The sequence below is a fragment of the Nilaparvata lugens genome, chromosome 2, assembly GCF_014356525.2.
Source record: "Nilaparvata lugens isolate BPH chromosome 2, ASM1435652v1, whole genome shotgun sequence".
In the NCBI taxonomy this organism is placed as follows: domain Eukaryota; kingdom Metazoa; phylum Arthropoda; class Insecta; order Hemiptera; family Delphacidae; genus Nilaparvata; species Nilaparvata lugens.
The window spans coordinates 3,449,412-3,471,161 of NC_052505.1; the positions used below are offsets into that span (position 1 = coordinate 3,449,412).

At 35.9% G+C, this 21,750-nt stretch overlaps 1 protein-coding gene across 1 annotated transcript in view; it reads right to left on the reverse strand.

Moving 5' to 3' along the window:
- Nucleotides 1-21,750, reverse strand: part of LOC111064442 (cleavage and polyadenylation specificity factor 73) — a 75,021-nt gene that overhangs the window by 21,695 nt on the left and 31,576 nt on the right. The window contains exons 7-10 of the mRNA XM_039420344.1: nt 20,721-20,871; nt 12,443-12,618; nt 7,426-7,555; nt 2,115-2,290 (exon numbers count right to left, since the gene is read on the reverse strand). Of these exons, the coding sequence (XP_039276278.1) occupies nt 2,115-2,290; nt 7,426-7,555; nt 12,443-12,618; nt 20,721-20,871 (633 nt within the window). The remainder of the gene's footprint in view (nt 1-2,114; nt 2,291-7,425; nt 7,556-12,442; nt 12,619-20,720; nt 20,872-21,750) is intronic.

Genomic DNA, 21,750 nt, shown 5'->3' on the forward strand with positions numbered 1-21,750 from the left:
TGGATCAAGATAGAATAATAGTGATGCTGATTCTCCGTATCAATTAATTATATTTCTATACTGTCAAAAACATAATTGTCATCGTTGTGGACCTAGAAAAGGATAGTACCACCGGCTTTCAAAATCAAAATCAATTTATTTGCCATAAAATACATTACAATTATATGAATTGTCCTCTAAATACAATTTGACTTTGAAAATAATATTTCTGTAATAAAACACAAATGTTAATCAAATTAGTAAATAGAGAAAGCAAAACATCAAGCTTTTTTATCAATTCGTGGCTCGACTAGCATAAGTTAAGAACTTGTGCGCTAGCCGATATAAATTATGCAGATATTTGTAAGACAATAATATAATTACCAAACAAAATACATTATTATTAAATTTATTCGGGTATAATAAATTATAATAATATTGAACAATAATTGATTTTCGTTGTAGAAAACTCATATCTAATGAATAGTCCCGATTTCAGTGAAATAATGTAATATAATGATCATAATAAATGTAGTAATAATAGTCATAATGATAATCTAATCCTATAGGCTATTAAAAGAGAAGTAATAAATAGGTAAAGATGGAATCGGCATTCGGCTTTGTCGAATGACAGACAAGGATAGCAAAACCAAAGTTGATTAAATACTGTCATTATAACGTGGACCTCACTATACATCCTCGCATTATAAAATCAATATGCTTTTCCCTAAGCTACCAGATTTTATAAAAAATCCCGAAAATAATAAAATAAGCCATCTCAAGCAAATAGTCAACAAATGGATACTTAGTGTGAAATGGAGAATTACATAGTATCAATAAATTTATTCTGATCGATAGAGCTCGAGTGGTGTGATAAGATCGCAAGTATACAATAATATTAAAAATTAATATATAATATGAATAAAAATTAAAATAAAACAGAAATAGGGAAGTTCAAATGGATTTATACGAGATTTAATGTGTACGGTGTGTTGAGGGATTTAGAGTGTGTCTCGGATTAATTTCTTGTAGTATCCTAATATCATTAATTATTATCATTTTACGTCTGTAAGTAATATATCTTGTAATTAATAATTATTATTGCTCTGTTTCTTTTTTTTTTTGATAATATGTTATTGTTTAGTGCTTATTATTGATTGAAATTGTTTTGTTTTTCAATTGTATTGTATCATTGTCATATCTATCATTGTATATTTAAGTATATGTAAATGTAGAGAACACGTTCCTCGCACATAGGTTTTGCCCATATGAGGAACCTTCTTCAAGTTTTGTATATGTATATTGTGTATTACACTACATTTGGGCAAAGAAACTACATATATTTGGGACCAAAAATTTACAATTCAACACCAAGTTACATTAGGGCAGAATTCAATACACATGTTCAAGAAAAGTTTATTTTCCTGGTTGGTTGATATTGGGGTGGAAAATTGTGAAAATTTAGTTAGACTGTAAATATTGAAACTATTTATTCTTCATTCTTCTCTTTACTGTTTTTCATTTTTCTAAAATAACCTTTCTTATTACTATCCTTAGTAGAATATTAATATTTATCTACTAATTTCATAATTTTGTTTGTATTATAAATTTTACTAATTTTATTATAAAAAACTTTAATCCTATATCAGTGAATGAAGTTTGTAAATAGTAATTATAACACGCAATAAGCAACTAATTACTTATACCCCAACACATATAATTTATAGTGGGGTGTATATTTATTCATTTAAGTTATCATTTATTCATTGTTGAAACACCGCTGATTTATGTAGTTACATTACAATACTATATTATCAATATTCTAATGTTCCATTCAATCTTCATTGTAATTAATAAGTTTTCATAATATGTAGGATTTGTTGCATAATTAGCTGTTGTACTGTAATTTATTGTAGATTCGTGTATAGACCGTGTATACTTGAATAAATAAATTTGAATTTGAATTTGTTTTTGTCGGAAATGAAACTAAAGTAAACCGAACCACCATGTATTAAGAATGAAGTACCTATTTTGACATTTCTTGAGATACTGAGATCAATATGAAGTTGAGCCATTTAGTATGTCTGAGTGATTCAAGTAAGATTAAAAATATGTTTTTGAAGAGATGAACTCACAACATGTGGAGGTTTGAGGAGACGAATAAACTCGCTGGTCTGTTGGTAATCCGTGTGCGCCGAGAACGATATGTAGTCCACAGACAACTTCAACGCCAATTTCTGACCAGACATTGTCACTATTTCTTCCGGTTCCGACAGAATTGTTTTGGCTAGGGTTCCCTCCACGCAGTAACCTTCAACAAACATGCGAAACGGAAATTATTTGATTAAAAATGACTGCGACAAAATCAACACCTATCAACTGTTTCAGAATATAATAGATCATTTGACAAAAAGTCCAGTATTAATATATTATCGAAAAAACCAAATACTTCAACAACTGCAAATTTTAATCTAACAAGTGTTAGCGAGTTCTTACTCTTGAGTTCTTGACTCAAGGCCAAAATCATTGTCCGTCCGTTTTGTAAGTTCTACAATAACTTTCGAATGCTTTGATCATTCAACTTCTAATTTTCAACACATACTCTTCTAACCTCTATACAGATCGAGTCCGCTGGAAAACAAAATTGAATCAATAACTTTGATAAAACTATTAAGTTTAATGGATTAACATGTAATTACAAGTTAAAGATTTCAAAGTCAGAGCAATAGTTTGTGAGCGAGTTCTGCAGCCCGGGGTGTTCACTAGTAATGAAAGTGAAATTGATGAAATATTTTGATTTTGCCAAAAAAATTTAAAATATTTTGTCTGATAAATGAAGGCAAATAATGCCTTATAATCTTCTTCTTATTTGGCATTACAACCCAGCGCGGGTCACAGCCTCCCTCAATTTCCGCCTCCAAGCATCTCTGTCCACCGCTGCACTTTTCCATCTTCGCACCCCAATTACTGCTGCATCCTTATCCACTACGTCTATCCATCTTGTTCTGGGTCGCCCTTTCCTTCGCCGGCCATATATTTTCCCTTCCATTGCCATGTTTGGGGGGTAGGCATCGTCAGCTCGTACCAGGTGTCCTGCCCACCTCAGCCTGCGAACTCGCATCACAGTGGCTATATCTGCATACTGGTACAGACTATAAAGTTCGTCATTATGCCTCCTACGCCAGACTCCTGCTTCCTGTATGCCTCCAAACACTCTTCTCAGGATCTTTCTTTCAAAGACGCCCAGCATTCTTTCATCCGCCACCGTAGTTGCCCATGTTTCACTACCATACAGTAAGACAGGCATGATGATTGTTCTGTATAGCAGCAGCTTGGTCTTTCTACTGAGAGTACGTTTTTTCATCGTTTTTAACCCTTCGCCTTACTTCTTTACTTGGATCGTTTCTGGAGTTTATAGAAGATCCCAGGGATACAAACTCTTCTACGATTTCGAAGTTTTTCCCCTGGATCTCTATGCTTTGGCCATGCTCTCGCCCTTTTCCAGAGTTGGAGGCCACCATAACTTTGGATTTATTCTCATTTACTACATACCTTATAATGTTTTGCCTTGAAATTTACAAATAATTTGCCTTATTACATACTACACCTACAGGCATGTAAAACACCCATTCAGCATGTCAAATCTTGTTTGCTGGGATACAAGAATTAGAAACTGAGAACTCTAATACTGTATTACCTTATATAGTGAAATAGCTTCGAGTTATTCATAGTCCACACTCTCGCCAAGTAAGCTGGTAAGCTTGACTACGTTGGTCTTGCCATCCACACTGCAATGTGACCATTTGTGGATGCTCGACTGGCCACTCGCCTTCGCTCGACAAAAATCGGAGGGAAGGCCGGTAAAGGCAAGCGCAGGCAAAGCAGACATCCACACTCTCGTGCTCGTCGTCATTCGTAAGCACATGTCGAAAGTGTGGATGCGGCATTAGAAAAGTCAAATCTATATATATATATATATATATATATATATATAAGCGAAATGGCACTCACTCACTGACTGACTGACTGACTGACTCACTCACTCACTCGCAGAACTAAAAATCTACCGGACCAAAAACGTTGAAATTTGGTAGGTATGTTCAGTTGGCCCTTTAGAGGCGCACTAAGAAATCTTTTGGCGATATTTTAACTCTAAGGGTGGTTTTTAAGGGTTTAAAGTTCGTATTTTAGAATGTATATACTTCTTATTCCAATATCTTAAAATTATAATTGAAATGTCCATACCATATATGTTAATATAGAACTATAATCTAGAGATAGTACCTCTTCGAAACAGTTGTTCTGGTAACTAAATTAAAAATTTTGTCAGGTTGGCATTACGTTGAGTTGACTTTGTTAGGTTGGCACCAAGTTGAAGATTGAAATGCATTTATCCAGGACCTCCTTAATACCAATTTATCCAGTACCTGATTTATCGCGGAAAAATTGATTGGGTACAGCTACTTCAATCAGAGCTATTCCTGGGAATATTATATTACTAGCAGACAGGCTCGCTTCGCTCGCCATATCCGTTTAGTCTGGACCCCCGACTGGATCGTCCTAACATATGATAAAAATATGACATAACATTTAAAATTTGGTAGGTATGTTCAGTTGGCCTTTTAGACGGCAATAAGAACGGATTTGGAAAAAATTCCAAAGATAAGCCAAACATCTGCGTTTTTTAGCGTTTTCTCAGCTTTATCGAGAACAAATAAACAGAAAATGTTCAAATTTACTACAGAAGCTCAGCTGGGGTGCAATAATGTTGTGTTAGAAGGAATTTGAAATAACGCCAAAGATACGCCCAAAATTAGCGTTTTCTCAGCTTTTCTGCGTTTTCCTCACCTTTTTCAATAATTGATGGAAATATATTTAAAAAAATCCAGTACACAGGTTTAGCTGAGGTGGAAGAATTTTGTTCGCCAAAGATACACCGATATAGTAACAGGTGTTTTTTGAGATCAAATTGACATAATACGTTCAAATTCGGTACAGAGTTCCACTGAGGTCTACATGCAAGCGAGCGAAGCGAGCCCGCTGATCTCATTTTGGACGATCCAGTCGGGGGTCCAGGGGGCGGAGCCCACTGGCTAGACGGATATGGCGAGCGAAGCGAGCCTGACGGCTAGTACGTTATAAAGCCAAGGTCCAATATTATTACATAATATGAGTAGCTCAACTACTTATAGCATTGGACGTCACAACTATTATAAAAACTAGAATATGGCGTAGAATTGGTGTGTACCTATGACGTATTTATTCTAGTTGTATAGCTTCATTGTAAAAAATCTGGTGTGGTACACTCACACAACTTTCCTTGCTCATTTATCTATAAGGCTCATTAACGAGGATAATATTAGGGGAATAACATTAAATAATTAAAACTACGATTATACTATTGTTATTGTGTTCAGAGTACATTTTCCTTTGTTTGAATTATGAAATTTAAGGATTTTTTAAAAGTTGTCAAAACAGCTGTTCTACAAATAAAATATCGACATGTTGTGTTCTTTTGAATAAACTGCTCTACCTACCTACCTCACGCACGAGGAGGAGGTTACAAAGTAAATTTCTCAAAGATGAGGTGGACCCCCTGTTAATTTCTCAGGGAGGAGACTCATGCCAGTTAATAGAGCTGATATATAACTATACAGAGTATGAATTTGAAAAAAATCGGTCAAGTCATTTTTGAAAAAATCATGATAGAAATTCAACAAAATTCATTCTTCTCAGGAATATTACGGAGCTCCTGCAATTTTCCCAGAAATGAGACTCATGTCAGTTGATAGGGCTTATAAATAGCTTATCTAGGGTATAAATTTGAAGAAAATCGTTAAAGCCGTTTTCGAGAAAACCGTGAAAAACATGGTTTTTTAGCCATTGTCCGCCATTTTGAATTGAATTTTATTGAATTTCTTATTGTCGGATCCTCATGGTATAAGGACCTTAAGTTTAAAATTTCAAGTCAATCGGTTAATTAGGAATGGAGTTATCGTGTTCACACACACACACACACACACACACACACCACACACACACACACCACACACACACACACACACACACACACACACACACACACACACGCACACACACACACACACACACGCACACACAGACCAACACCCAAAAATCATGTTTTGGACTCAGGGGACCTTGAAACGTATAGAAAACATGAAATTAGAGTACCTTAAATTATTTTGGAAAGCAATACCTACCTCACGCACGAGGAGGAGGTTACAAAGTAAATTTCTCAAAGATGAGGTGGACCCCCTGTTAATTTCTCAGGGAGGAGACTCATGCCAGTTAATAGAGCTGATATATAACTATACAGAGTATGAATTTGAAAAAAATCGGTCAAGTCATTTTTGAAAAAATCATGATAGAAATTCAACAAAATTCATTCTTCTCAGGAATATTGCGGAGCTCCTGCAATTTTCCCAGAAATGAGACTCATGTCAGTTGATAGGGATTATAAATAGCTATCTAGGGTATAAATTTGAAGAAAATCGTTAAAGCCGTTTTCGAGAAAACCGTAAAAAACATGGTTTTTTAGCCATTGTCCGCCATTTTAAATTGAATTTTATTGAATTTCTTATTGTCGGATCCTCATGGTATAATTGAAATTGAAATTTATTGCCAAAACAAAATTACAATATTACAATATATTAAGTTACAAAGTGTTAAACAAATAAGCAAAACTCAAACTTAATTATTAGATCAAAACTTAATTTATCTTTATTTTGGCGACTGCTGGCATAAGTAAGAACTTGAGAGCCAGCAGTGAGTTTACATTATTAGATTTAACAAGTTTAGCGCTTAACTAAAATTTGTAGAATACTTATTCTATTTGGCTTTTTAAATAATTATATATATATGATTGAACATCATCAAAAACTTAAGAATAACTTAAGAATACTTAAGAGTAACTAAATCTATTGTAGCGTTAATTTAAAAAAGAAATTCCTGTTTATCCACTCTTCCACAGTTTTGTGATATTTACCAGTTGGTTTTTCTATAATGAAATTTGACGGAACTAAGTTGATGAAAAGATTACAGTAATAAAAGAATTGATGCCTACATGTAGTGAGCTTGATCAAATGCATATTGTATCTATGTATGCATAAGGACCTTAAGTTTAAAATTTCAAGTCAATCGGTTAATTAGGAATGGAGTTATCGTGTTCACAGACACACAGACACACACACACAGACACACACACACAGACCAACACCCAAAAATCATGTTTTTGGACTCAGGGGACCTTGAAACGTATAGAACACTTGAAATTAGGGTACCTTAAATTATTTTGGAAAGCAATACTTTCCTTACCTATGGTAATAGGGCAAGGAAAGTAAAAAGAATAAAGCTTGATGTTATAAGTAGGCACTGATATAGTAAAATGATATTGACCGACTAGGGAGCATTTAAAACAACACTGACCAGCAATAATGACTCCATTTTTAGCGTCTGTACACCAGGATTCAAACAGCTCCCTGGACAGACCACTCTGCATCATTCCTGGAGAAGCCATCACCACGCAAGGTCCGATGTCTTCAAAGTGATCGATTCCCTGGTCAACAAAATCCAATTATTTATTTATTCATAGACAAAAATTATGTGTTTTGAATTGCAAATTGAGTGTGTAATTGAAAAAGGTTGAAGTGACACTTAACCTTACTACATTTGGACTGTTGTATAAATTAGAATTGGAACCGTTTTGGGCTTATAAGCCTGTGATACTTTTCTGTAAGTTGTGTAATTCTGAATTACTAAATAAGTAAAAATTCAGCTGATAGTTGCAGTGATAGTAGTTTTAATTTTTCTGCTCAAAATTTTCAAGTTTATTTCAATATTATTGAAACTTCCGAATTTTTTAGTGTTATTTCCGGCTCTTATCAACCCTTCGAAATTCAAAATTCATCAGTCATATCTAGAATACGTATTCTCTGAGTGTTAATCTTTGGTGAAAACAGAAATTTTAAACTTAACCTCACTTTGGACTATTTATGTGCCAAAATCAAGGAATTGAAGAAGTTTTGGGCAATTGTCTGTTTCTCTTTCCAAATATCGTGTTTGTGACTGTTCTAATGAATGAATAAATAAATAAGTAAATAGACAATACATCATACAATTCAAGTGTAAACAACAGGCTTTCGCCCAAAACCGCTTTTAACCTTGATTTAAAATAAACAGTCCAGGAACTGATATAATTCGTATAAAATTTTAGAACATTATTTCTATTTCACCAAGGAATTAACAAAAATATAATTAGAAGTTTAGAATTAAACTTTTATTTCTGAACAACTGATCTACAGTAAGATTCACGTTATAAAGTGAAAATGAAAATGAGTGCAATGTTGCCAGTTTTCCGTGTCCACCGTCTTCTATGGTGCCACAGAGAAAATATAGCATAAAGCTACGTTTACAAACGTTCAAAGCTTTGCTTTATAGCAGAGCTATATAAAATTTGAGCTACATATAGCACTGTCAGCTACATATAGCTCTGCTATAAGTAGATTTGAAGCTAATTTTATGTAGCAGAGCTACATATAGTTTGAAGTTAGGAATAAACCAGTATTCAATGCTAAGTTGCCAGCCAGATGCCGAAGAAGAAGGTAGTTCTTGCAGCAGCCGCTGCTTTCGCCGCAGCTACTGTGATATTTCGAGCACAGAGAAGAGAAAGAAGATATTGGATAATTTTGTTTCTATTTCAGTAAAATTCACTCTCCATCATTGCACAATAATTGACCGAGCGAAGTGAGGTCTAAGATTCAAGTCGACGGTTTGGCATTTCTCTTAATGTTTAAATATTGCGCATTTACGGCGAAACGCGGTAATAGATTTTCATGAAATTTGACAGATATGTTCCTTTTTAAATTGCGCGTCGACGTATATACAAGGTTTTTGGAAATTTTGCATTTCAAGGATAATATAAAAGGAAAAAGGAGCCTCCTTCATACGCCAATATCAGAGTAAAAATCAGACTATAGAATTATTCATCATAAATCAGCTGTTTAGTGGACTATAATACTACCCGTTCAAAAACATCGAATATCTTGAAAATGTATCTTTCCATTAATGGTGAAGACAGTTGCAGCCAGACCTGATAACAGCGCTCACACTCACATTCCGGGACCACACGTCACGGTACGATAGGACATAGAAAGCTCTATGTTTATTTAAGATTTATTTTAGACATTTTAAATTGATAAATTATTTATTAATTTTTGAGAAAACATAACAACAGGTCAATGTAACTTACTGAGCGCGAGATCTACTGTTCACAGAACTACTAGTATATAAATAAAAAAAATGCTCGCAATGCGCAGTAGCCTACTAGTACACTGACAACAAATGAGTACAGTTTATCTGGTGTGAACCCAGCAGACACTAAACAGCTGCAAACAGCAGTAAACAGCTGCGGCAGCCTTCCTTCAAGGACAGAGCAGCTACATCTAGCTCTGCTATAAACAAAAATCTGGTGTGGCGCACTCACACAACTTTCCTTGCCGTTATGAAAATTGATCACCTGACGCTAGTGTTCACGCGCATCTCAAGTCTACTATTCAAAGATTTGAGCCAGCTGGTGACAGGGCAATAACACTGGAGACACACGAGGTCTGCTATCTCTCCAATCAACAGTTGCCAACATTTTGCAATTGAATAATCACATTTTCTCGAATTTCGAGCTTATCTTCAAATTTAGGTGAAAGCTCTGCTATAAGTAGATTTGAAGCTAATTTTATGTAGGAGAGCTACATATAGTTTGAGGTTTGGAATAAACCAGTATTCACTGCTCAGTTCCCAGCCAGATGCCGAAGAAGAAGGTAGTTCTTGCAGCAGCCGCTGCTTTCGCCACAGCTACTGTGATATTTTCAGCACAAAGAAGAGAAAGAAGATATTGGATAATTTTGTCTCTATTTCAGTCAAATTCACTCTTCATCATTGCACAATAATTGACCGAGCGAAGTGAGGTCTAAGATTCAAGTCGACGGTTTGGCATTTCTCTTAATGTTTAAATGTTGCGCATTTACGGCGAAACGCGGTAATAGATTTTCATGAAATTTGACAGATATGTTTCTTTTTAAATTGCGCGTCGACGTATATACAAGGTTTTTGGAAATTTTGCATTTCAAGGATAATATAAAAGGAAAAAGGAGCCTCCTTCATACGCCAATATTGGAGTTAAAATCAGACTATAGAATTATTCATCATAAATCAGCTGTTTAGTGGACTATAATACTACCCGTTCAAAAACATCGAATATCTTGAAAATGTATCTTTCCATTAATGTTGTAGACAGTTGCAGCACAAAAATTGACATGTAGCAGAGCTACATATAGCTCAGATTCTCTTTGATGTTTACGAAAAATTTTGGATAGCTCATTTTCTGCTATATAGCTGAGAAAATAGGCTTAAAACTGCTATATAGCTGGGCTATATAGCAGATCTCCAGTGTCCCTTTTTGAATTTGTAGCAGAGCTATATAGCTGTGCTACATGTAGCTAGCTCAAGAAGATATCCCATGGTTTATGTTCGAAATTTCACTGTTAACTCAAGCCTATTGCCTAGTGGTTTTTTTTCTTAAAGCTATGAAACGCTGTTAGTCTCTCATACTGTGCCGTTCTTACACTCTTTGGGCCGTTTGCACAGTGTAAGTTTAAGCTAAAGCTTACACCAAATCTGGATTTTTTTTTTGTTTAAACTGAAATTCCGTTTGCGCAGTATCAGTTTAAACTTTGTATTGAGTTTAAACTCTGGGAAAGTTTAAACCTCAAAAACAGGAGGTTTAAACCAAATAATTTGAATTAACTAGACATCTGTAAGATTTGATGGGGAAACTAATAGTAAATTATATTTCGATGGTTGTTTTTAATGCTTCTGTAGACGATAATAATTATTTAAGTTATAGTGAATCATTATTTGAATGTAAAAATAATTATAATGGAGGAATTGATAGAAGTTTTTAATACGATTGATAAGATGACAGCTAAGAAATTTTGGATTGAGAAAAATTGGGCAAAAAACGAATCATTTAAATTTCTGGGATGATAGAGAATTTTTTAACGGGTTTGCTTGAGTAAATCAAGTGCCAATTTAGTATTTGATTGAATAAACCACTTGATAGAGAATAAGACAATTTTTATCAGTGGTATTTGATTAGAGAACATGTTTTTAATAACACATAACTGAGATATTTCTAATAAACGAGGAAGACCGTAGTAGATTTAAATAACAAAATAAGGTTTTTATCTTACATTCTAGAATATATTTTTTGGTACCAACTAATTATAAGTTTGTTTCTAATAGTAATATAGCATTTCATCATTTTTTGAAGAATTTCTTGATCGCTTTCCACTTTTATTACTGTACAGCTTACAGCTCTGTGGATTATGAACGAGGAAATAGTAGCTACATAACCTCATTTTACTGATGGTTTGTAAACAAATAACAAATTTCCTGTAAAAATTAGCCTTCCTGATATTATAAACGATGACATTCTACTACCAACTTAACGCTAAACTAGTTCAACTTAAACTGGATTAGTAAATGCACTGAGAAAACCGATTCAAGTTTAAACTTTCAGATTAACTTAAACTCGATTAACTTAATCGAGTTTAGCAATCTATACTGTGCAAACGGCCCTTACACTCCCAACAACACACTAATAATAGACAGTAGTCGACAGTTTAAATATTCCGGTGATCCATTATATTTCTTAGTAGCCTAAGATTTGGATGTAGAAAAGAATACAGCTATAGTGAGGTCCACGTTATAATGGCAGTGGAGAAAGATAGGAGAAAAACGTTGCCGATTTTCGGCATTGCGATGAAAGATCTACTATGGAAGAAAGCTGATTATGGTATATCTGATGTATCAATAATATATCTAATAATCAATTACACAATATTTGTCAATAAAATACATTGTTCAATGATTTAAAAATAAATTTGAATAATTTAGATGAGGTATTCTGTTGATTATATTTATAAATTGATTGAAACGATCTGGCAACTATGCAGAGCTAGAAAATGATAGCTCTATCTGCTTTGTCGAATGAAAGACAAGGATAGCAACACCAATGTTAATCAAATACTGCCATTATAACGTCGACCTTACTATAATACTATGTATGTATTTTTGGCTTCAAAATTCATAAAATAACTTAATTAATTCAATGTGCAGTGATAATTAAGTGTAATATTTAACTATAATTTGGTGTTTTAATTTTTCTAAATTTAAAATTTGCATCCCATATTTATTTTTGGACGAAAGTTGAGCTTGAACTTCTTACAGAAGAAACATAACCTATTTTTGGACATGTAATCAAAATTTGGGAATGTAATAGTTTTGGGCCAAGCCTGTTGTTCCTTCCCAATCATATTTATATGATTTGTTATTGTTTCCACGAATAAATAAATAAATAAATAATGACGTGATTTGTGAGAAGTATTACCTTCAAATTAGAAATGTGTTTGAAAACAAACGGATTGTTGATGGCGATTTGTCTTTTGATTTTGTCGTTCATGGCGTTGACATAGGTCTGATAGACAGCCATGCACTTCTTGGCCAGTGACGAGGCATAGTAGATCGGTATGTCATGAAGTTCCGGATGTTGACTCCAGTATTCATCTGTAAAAACATAAATTGATAAATTATTTATTTTGAGAAAGATAATCTACCAAACATACTAAACATCTATTTACATCCCTTTTCATTCCAAAAACATATTTTTTTATGTTAATAATGACAGGACTTCTATATACTTGTTGACGTTGTCAGGTAGGAAGTTCTACTTTTTGAATAAATTTCTCCCTATGAGTGTACTGAGGCAGATATATTTTGCACTTGTCGATTCAAAAATCAGCTACGGTATAAATTTTTGGGGCTCCACTTACATTAGTCACTTGAAGCTTACTTTTAGTCACTTAATAACTATATGAAAATCCATAGTTCGTGCCATCAAGAAGGAGGGTAGATATGAACATTCTTTTTCTATCTTTCAGAGTCTCAGATGCTTGCATCTCAGATATATCTTTGTTTTAAAGGTATTGTATATGTTTCATGTTATGTGTGGAAACTGTGGTCATGCGTTGGTCAGGGATGTTCCCAGTTATCAAACTAGGAGTAACATTTGATTTACTAAAGGTGCGTACAGACTTTCGCTCTGCTCCGCAATTGAACGTCACTCGAGCAGATTGATTGATGATCGACCGGGGAGCAAGAGTGGAACGCGAGAAGAGCTAACATCTCCTTCAACGTTCATGATCGGAGCGATTGCGGAGCGTGCGTGGAGCGATTGCGGAGCGTGCGTGGAGCGATTGCGGAGCGTGCGTGGAGCGATTGCGGAGCGTGCGTGGAGCGATTCCTCTTGAAATTAAGAGAACACAAAATCGACTAGTTTTTAAAACAAAAGTTCTTGGATGGCTTAGAGGTCTTATGCCCGACTATCTAGAGACCTTATTCAATGTGCTTTCATAGTTGAAATACTCTGATAATGATGGTTATGCATTGGGAAAATGAGCTGGAATTGGAAAGTGAGCATGGTTAGTTGCATCTCAGATATATCTTTGTTTTCAAGGTATTGTATATGTTTCATGTTATGTGTGGAAACTGTGGTCATGCGTTGGTCAGGGATGTTCCCAGTTATCAAACTAGGAGAGTGACATTTGATTTACTAAAGGTGCGTACAGACTTTCGCTCTGCTCCGCAATTGAACGTCACTCGAGCAGATTGATTGATGATCGACCGGGGAGCAAGAGTGGAACGCGAGAAGAGCTAACATCTCCTTCAACGTTCATGATCGGAGCGATTGCGGAGCGTGCGTGGAGCGATTGCGGAGCGTGCGTGGAGCGATTGCGGAGCGTGCGTGGAGCGATTGCGGAGCGTGCGTGGAGCGATTCCTCTTGAAATTAAGAGAACACAAAATCGACTAGTTTTTAAAACAAAAGTTCTTGGATGGCTTAGAGGTCTTATGCCCGACTATCTAGAGACCTTATTCAATGTGCTTTCATAGTTGAAATACTCTGATAATGATGGTTATGCATTGGGAAAATGAGCTGGAATTGGAAAGTGAGCATGGTTAGTGTGAATGTGTGAGTGATTGGTTGCTATTTTTTCTTCTTTTTCTATTTTTCTACTTCTCTATAAATTCATTAATATTATCAGATATTCATTCCTGCTCGCAGACGTAGAGTTTTGTAATCTCAGCAAGCAGTATTTTCCTATCCAAATTCACAAATTAGTCCTGGTTTAGCATGTTCGAATTCTTGTCTGAAGTTATTGTTTAATAAATTAGACTTTTATGTACTTTATAATTATTAACTTATTACTCTAATATTATTAAGCTGTATGATTTTTTTCTCATAATTTGTAAACATTGTGAATTGGATTGAATAAAATTTGAAATTTGAATTTTGTCGAAGACTGGGGATTCCAGATAGACATTGTCACAAATAATGTAGGTTGGTAGCCATTTTGGCTAGTCACTGAAGTAGAACTGCTTCAAAAAAGGGGCTCATCCTCAAGCTCCGCTAATGAGTAGATTGGCCTGCCGTTTAGCTTCTGCTCAACTGTGCATAGCAATTTATCACGTGGTAAATTTTTCACTTCACTAAAAATCTGCAATAAAATAAAACAGCCATTTACATCCCTTCTTTAGTGCAAAACATCCTTTTATGAATAAACTAGTAGTTCTGTGAACAGTAGACCTCGCGCTCAGTAAGTTACATTGACCTGTTATGTTTTCTCAAAAAATAATAAATAGTTTATAAATTTAAAATGTCTAGAAAAAATCCATAATAAATATAGAGCTTTCTGTCTTATCGTTCCCTGACGTGTCGTCCCGGAATGTGAGTGTGAGCGCTGTTATCAGGTCTGGCTGCAACAGTCTACTAACGTAGATGGAAAGATACATTTTCACAAAGACCTTAGAGATATAGACCCACAATGCCTATGCCTTCCCAATGATAGCTCTTACTTGAAATTTAAGGCCGCCATTGGGGTATTTTAGCACGAGATATTATATCTATATATTTGTAATACTATAGATTACAAAGGGCATTGGTATGTAATAATCTTATGGGTTGCCCCCTCAATGGCCGATTTCAATTCCAAGTACGACACTAGCGCTGCATGTGAGTCTATGCATCTTTAAGGTCTTTGCATTTTCAAGATGTTCGATGTTTTTGAACGGGTAGTATTATAGTCCACTAGACAGCTGATGATTTATCTATATATATAAAAGCGAAATGGCACTCACTCACTGACTGACTGACTCACTCACTCACTCATTCACTCGCATAACTAAAAATCTACCGGACCAAAAACGTTCAAATTTGGTTGGTATGTTCAGTTGACTCTTTAGAGGCGCACTAAGAAATCTTTTGGCAATATTTTAACTCTAAGGGTTGTTTTTAAGGGTTTAAAGTTCGTCTTTTAGCATGTATATTCTTCTTCTCCCAATCTCTTAATTATAATTGAAATTTCCATATCATATGTTACTATAGAACTATAATCTAGATAGAGTACATCTTCGAAACAGTTGTTAACTGGCAACTAAATTAATAATTTTGTCAGGTTGGCATTAAGTTGAGTTGACTTTGTTAGGTTGGCACCAAGTTGAAGATTTAAATGCATTTATCGAGGAAAAATTGATTGGGCACTGCTACTTCAACCCTGGGAATATTATATTACTAGCCGTCAGGCTCGCTTCGCTCGCCATATCCGTTTAGCCAGACGTTTAGTCTGGACCCCCGACTGGATTGTCCTAACATGATAAAAATGCAGGCGAGCGAAGCGAGCCTGCTAATCTCATTCTTGGACAATCCAGTCGGGGGTCCAGGGGGCGGAGCCCCCTGGCTAGACGGATATGGCGAGCGAAGCGAGCCTGACGGCTAGTGATTAATAATTCTATAGTCTGATTTCTACTCTAATATTGGCGTATGAAGGAGGCTCCTTTTTCCTTTTATATTATCATTGAAATGCAAAGTTTCCAAAAACCTTGTATAAAGGTCGACGCGCAATTTAAAAAGGAACATACCTGTCAAATTTCATGAAATTCTATTACCGCATTTCGCCGTAAATGCGCAACATATAAACCTTATGAGAAATGCCAAACCGTCGACTTGAATCTTAGACCTCACTTCGCTCGGTCAATTAACAGAACTACTAGCAATAGAATGCAACAGTCATTTACATCTCTCTCTCTCACTGTTTACGAACTGAACGGAGAAAACCAGATGGTCTCTAGTCTGAAAAGCTTCATCACCAGCTTCATGTGACAAAAATTGAACTAAACTAAACTAAAACTGAAACCAACTGGTCTTCCCCGTTCAGTTCGTACTCCGGAAAATGAGGATCGAGTCAGAATATTGACGGAAAAGACGTTGCACTGTGACTACAGATTCATTCTTTCTAAAAAAAAAAAAAACTGCTCGCCAGCAACACATGATGTTGTACGATCCAAAACTCCATAGCGACTGAAATGGCATAGTATGGGCCGCCTGCCAACATTCGTTCCAGGTCAATACCCCCTCCCGACGCCGAGTACTAGCGGTTCGAAAAACATGCGTTTCCTCTGCACCAGACTCTACAACTATTATCAAATCACTGTTTTTTTTCATCTAAAATACACTTTAAAATAGCTCTTCAGGAGTTGAAAGTAGTTGTGTTATTTGATAAAATATAGGGAACTTGATAGTTTTAACTTTGAAAGAATAGGGGTACAAACACACTGATGGCGGAGCGGAGTGGAGTGGAGTAAATGAATAATACCATAGAGAAACAATAGCGTAAGTAGATATCCCCATGGTATAGGGAATTTATGTCGCAACTTTTACTGTTATCTCAAGCTGATTACTGTCGATTATTGTCAATTTTTACTGTTTTGTTGGGGTAAGAGTGTAGGAACGGCACAATATGAGAGACTACCAGCGACACACAGCTGCATAGGAAAGAACAACGTGGACTATCGGCTTGGGATAACAGTAAAAGTTGCGACATAAACGCCCTATACCATGGGATATCTACTTACGCTATTGTTTCTCTATGATAATACCTACTGTATAATATCATAGAGAAACAATAGCATAAGTAGATGTACCCCATGGTATAGGGTGTTTATGTCACAACTTTTACTGTTATCTCAAGCCGATAGTCCACTTAGTTCTTTCCCGTTTACCTGTGTGACGCTGATAGTCTCTCATATTGTGCCGTTCATACACTCTCACCCCAAAAAAAACAGTAATAATCTACAATAATCGACAGTAATTGGCTTGGGATAACAGTAAAAGTTGCGTCATAAACGCCCTATACCCTGGGATACCTACTTATGCTATTGTTTCTCTATGATAATATCTAACTATTATGTTATGTATTTTATACTTTAAGTTTCAAACTTTGTAACTATCATTAAGGATAGATAAATTTGATTCGATTTGAGTGGGGGGGTTGTGAAGCGTCATGAACAATATAAGGTTAAGTAATAAGATGCAACACACTGGAAGCGTCTACTCGCGGAGCGGAGCGGAGCGTGGCGTCAAACTTTGGAACAAGCTGGTTTGTTTTTTGGAGCGTCTACAAGAAGCGGAGCGTCACAGTGCGAGTGCCAGTCTGGTCTACTGTTGTACATAATACTGTACTTTTCAAGGCCATTGACGCTTGACGCTCAGACGCTTCCTGTGTGTATTATGAACGCTCTGACCACGCCACGCTCACCTCCGCCTTAAGTGTGTTTGTACCCTAAGACTTTGATGTTGTCAATAACATCATATTTTATTATTATTATTAAACGAAAATCCAAATTAAACGCTGTAATTTTGTTTACCAACATATTTGTTGAAAATCAATTTAAATTACAGAACCAGGTTTCATGGCAATACCTGCCACATCTTCAGCTGATCTGTGATTGTTATTGTTTAAGGAAAAGGAAGTTCAATTTTTCCTTCTTTTAATATTTCCACAAGGAAATTCAACTTTAAAGTTCCTTAAACAACATCTTGACATGAACTGATGTTGATTGATATTGTTAAGGAAACAGGAAATTAATTTTTTCCTTGTTCAAAATTTCTCAAGGAAATTCAACTTTAAAGTTCTTTAAACAATATTAATCATCATCAGTTCAGATGAAGATGTAGCAGGGGTTGCCATGAAACCTGGTTCTGTAATTTAAATTGATTTCGAACAAATATATAGGTGATGTCCACGTTATAATGGCAGTGAAAGAAGATAGGAGAAAAGGGTTGCCAGATCTCAGCCTTGCCACCCAAACAGCTGATACTGGTATATCTGATCAATTTAACTGTTCATTATTGTTGAAAATAGTTAATCATATTTTATTTGTCAAAAAAATATATTTTCTGAAGATGTGATAATGAATTTTCATGATTGAGATTAAATATTTTGTCAATTAGTTGAATTTCTAAATTGTTGATAAACGATGTGGCAGCATCGCAATGTGTGAAAGAGATAGCGCCATCTGCTTTGTTGAACGATAGACAAAGACAGCAACACTGCCATTATAACGTGGACCTCACTATAGTGGTATTGCCAACATCAACGTGTTGCTATTTCAATTATGGAGAAATATCACAACATCTCTTACCTTAAGCCTGGTTTTCATTAGTAGAGTTAGTGTTAGAGTTCCCTGGGCAAGTACTAACTATCTTGTGAACTCTCCCAATGAAAACGTTCATGGTAGAGTACTAGTTTTTAGTAGAGTAGAGTGGGATAGTACTCTACCATTTGCCTTCCCCCACCACCGCTTCTCACTCTGCTCTACCACTACTATGCTAATGAAAACAGTCTCGATCTAGTAGAGTAGAGTCGTGATCTTGGCTATCAAGTTTAAGAAGTGTTGTTATTTATTAAAAATAATTAATTTTATTAAAAAGTGTTATTTGTCTTTGTATAAAAACAAGTCTTGAACAATTATTTTATTATCTTCTCTTGTCTTGCAAATAATTTACTTGATCGTTGTAAAGTGTTGTCACAAAGTAAAATTGTGACGGGAAAATGTTGCTAAATAAATATAAATATTATTAAAAGACGCTCGGCTATCAGCAAGCTAGCTGACCGCGGAGATAAGGCGGGTACCGATGGCGCACGATCTTCCGCGCATCGAGAGGATTCTTACCGCCTCTGGCGGCGGCGCATCTCCATCCCCTCTACTTTGGGAGAGTATATAAACACCGGACGAGCCCCAGACCACAGCATTCCGCTCCCAACCTTCCTGCTCTTTGTACAGCGGCCCGTTGGCTGCCGTACGTCCCCGTCCTCCTCTTCTGGTACAGCGGCCCGTTGGCTGCCGTCCCTCCCGTCTATCCTTCCTCTTCCTACTATACTGGAGCGGAACCGAGGCCGTAAGGCCAATACAAAATTACCTCGAAGTGGTGTCATCAGAGTAGAGAGCGACCTTCACGCCGCAGAAGCACCAGGAGGTACTGTCCACACCAGCTAAGGTACAAAGAAGGAAGAAGAGGAACTTCGACTTGCCTCCTTTCCCCGCCCACATTACGACTGAGCTAAGGAACTCCTGGGTATCAATCACCTACCTCTGAAGGTACTCAGGGTGTACGTGATAGTGTTCATGAGAAAAACACAGAAAAGTATTGGGAGGTAAGTGAAGAAAGGATGAAGATTTAGTAGGTGATCGAGAAAAAATAGAATGATCAAGTAAATTATTTGCAAGACAGGAGAAGATAATAAAAAGTGTTAAGGCTGTTCAGTACACCTTTTTTCTTTTCATTTAAATTGGATAATCTTTTTCAATATAATTGTTAAGATCATTATAAGAGTGAGAAAAAGTGGCAACTGAGATTCTTAAGTGGTCTAATAAGCGAGTTATGGGTTGTTCAAGTGCTAACTTTCCAGATTCCGTTTTCTTTCCAGATCATAAACGGTTCCGACTATATTGTTAGAACTTCTCTTAAAAAGTCAAAAAATATATCTTTCCAAACTTAAACATTTTATTCCCCATATCGTTCATAAATAAAAAAGTAGCATTTTTCGTAAATTCGATAACTTGTTCATTTTGACATTAATCGCGAAAAAACGCATATTAGAACAAAGCCAATGATTTATACTGAATGTATTGAGAAAACTCCAATGGAAAAATCGAAACCGTTTATGATCTGGAAAGAAAACGGAGTTTAGCACTTCAACAACCCATAACTCGCTTATTAGACCAATTAAAAATTTCAGTTGCCACTTTTCTCACACTTATAATGATCTTAACAATTATATTGAAAAAGATTATACAATTTAAATAGAAAGAAAAAGGTGCATCGATCAGCCTTAATAAATGTTTGAGTGTTAGCCGAATTTATTAAGTATTGACATTTTAAGGTTAGTTCTGTTCACTAGACAACACACTTAACCTACTATTCTCAATTGTAGTTACCAAGTAAGTAGAGTAGAGTTAGTATGCCAGTCACTCGACCACTAACTCTACTAGTGAAAACCAGGCTTTACAATCAAATTACTAGTTTTAACATTGTTTTATCAATTTCAGTAGCCTTGAACAGTGAAGTGATACAATTTGTATTTTATGGAAAATACAACGTCCTCCTCTGGTGACAATGTCGTTCACCAAACTCGTGAGCCTCGTCTCTCGGTCTTCTCTCTTCTCATGAATGTGTGTACCATACGTTGATTAAAGCCTTAAACAGTGAAGTGATACAATTTGTATTTTATGGAAAGTAAAATAAATAAATGATGAATGTCTTGTTTGTTACCAAGGATAAGTAGAAGCTCCTGCGCCCTGCCAAGGGCAAACACTGGTATCAGACAACGTCCTCCTCTGGTGACAATGTCGTTCACCAAACTCGTGAACCTCGTCTCTCGGTCTTCCCTCTTCTCGTGAATGTGTGTACCATACGTTGATTCCTGCAATCACCAACATTTGGGTATGATTCGAGTCAATTTTCACATACATTGCGTTCGAAAACATCTTAAGGTGCGTACAGACTTTCGCTCTGCTCCGCAACCGAACGTCACTTCAGCAGAGCGATTGATGATCGACCGGGGAGCAACAGTGGTTCGACCGGAGAACGCGAGAAGATCTAACATCTTCCGTAACGTTCAAGATGGGTGCGCGGGCGGAGCGACTGTGGTACGATGGAGGAACGAGGGCGGTACGAGAGCGGTACGAAGGCGGAGCGTGCTCGGTGCGCGTTGGAAGTGCGTATATGTGTACGCAGCTTTAGAGCTCTCAATAACTTTTTGACTAAGAGTAAGTAGATAAATAACTAGCTACATAACCTTCTCAGTAAATAAAATAAGGCAGCCTGTTGATAATGAATAATTAAAGCTCCACTCAAGGTGCACTATAAACCTAGGTATTTGTGATTATCCCACTATAAAAAATTCAATAATATTAAATACTTGGTTATCATAAAAGATGATCATCTAAAGTGGGATGTACATATTAAGTCGGTCTGTAGAAGAATTAAATATTTATCTTACAAATTCTATCAAATAAATAAAATTCTAAATAAGAAAAATTTAGAAATGGTATAGCATGCTCTAGCACTTCTTAGCAAGCACAGGGCTCAGGCAAGGAGATGTACTTTCAGCCATGCTTTTCAATATAAGTCTAGAAAAGGTTATTAGAGGGATCACCATTAACCCAAGGGGAACGATTAGAATAGGATGATCCAATGCATGGCATACGCTGATGATATAGTTTTGATAGCACGAAATAGACAAAGTTTGGAGACTGCATTTACTCAGCTCAATGAAACATCAGAACAAATAGGACTTAGA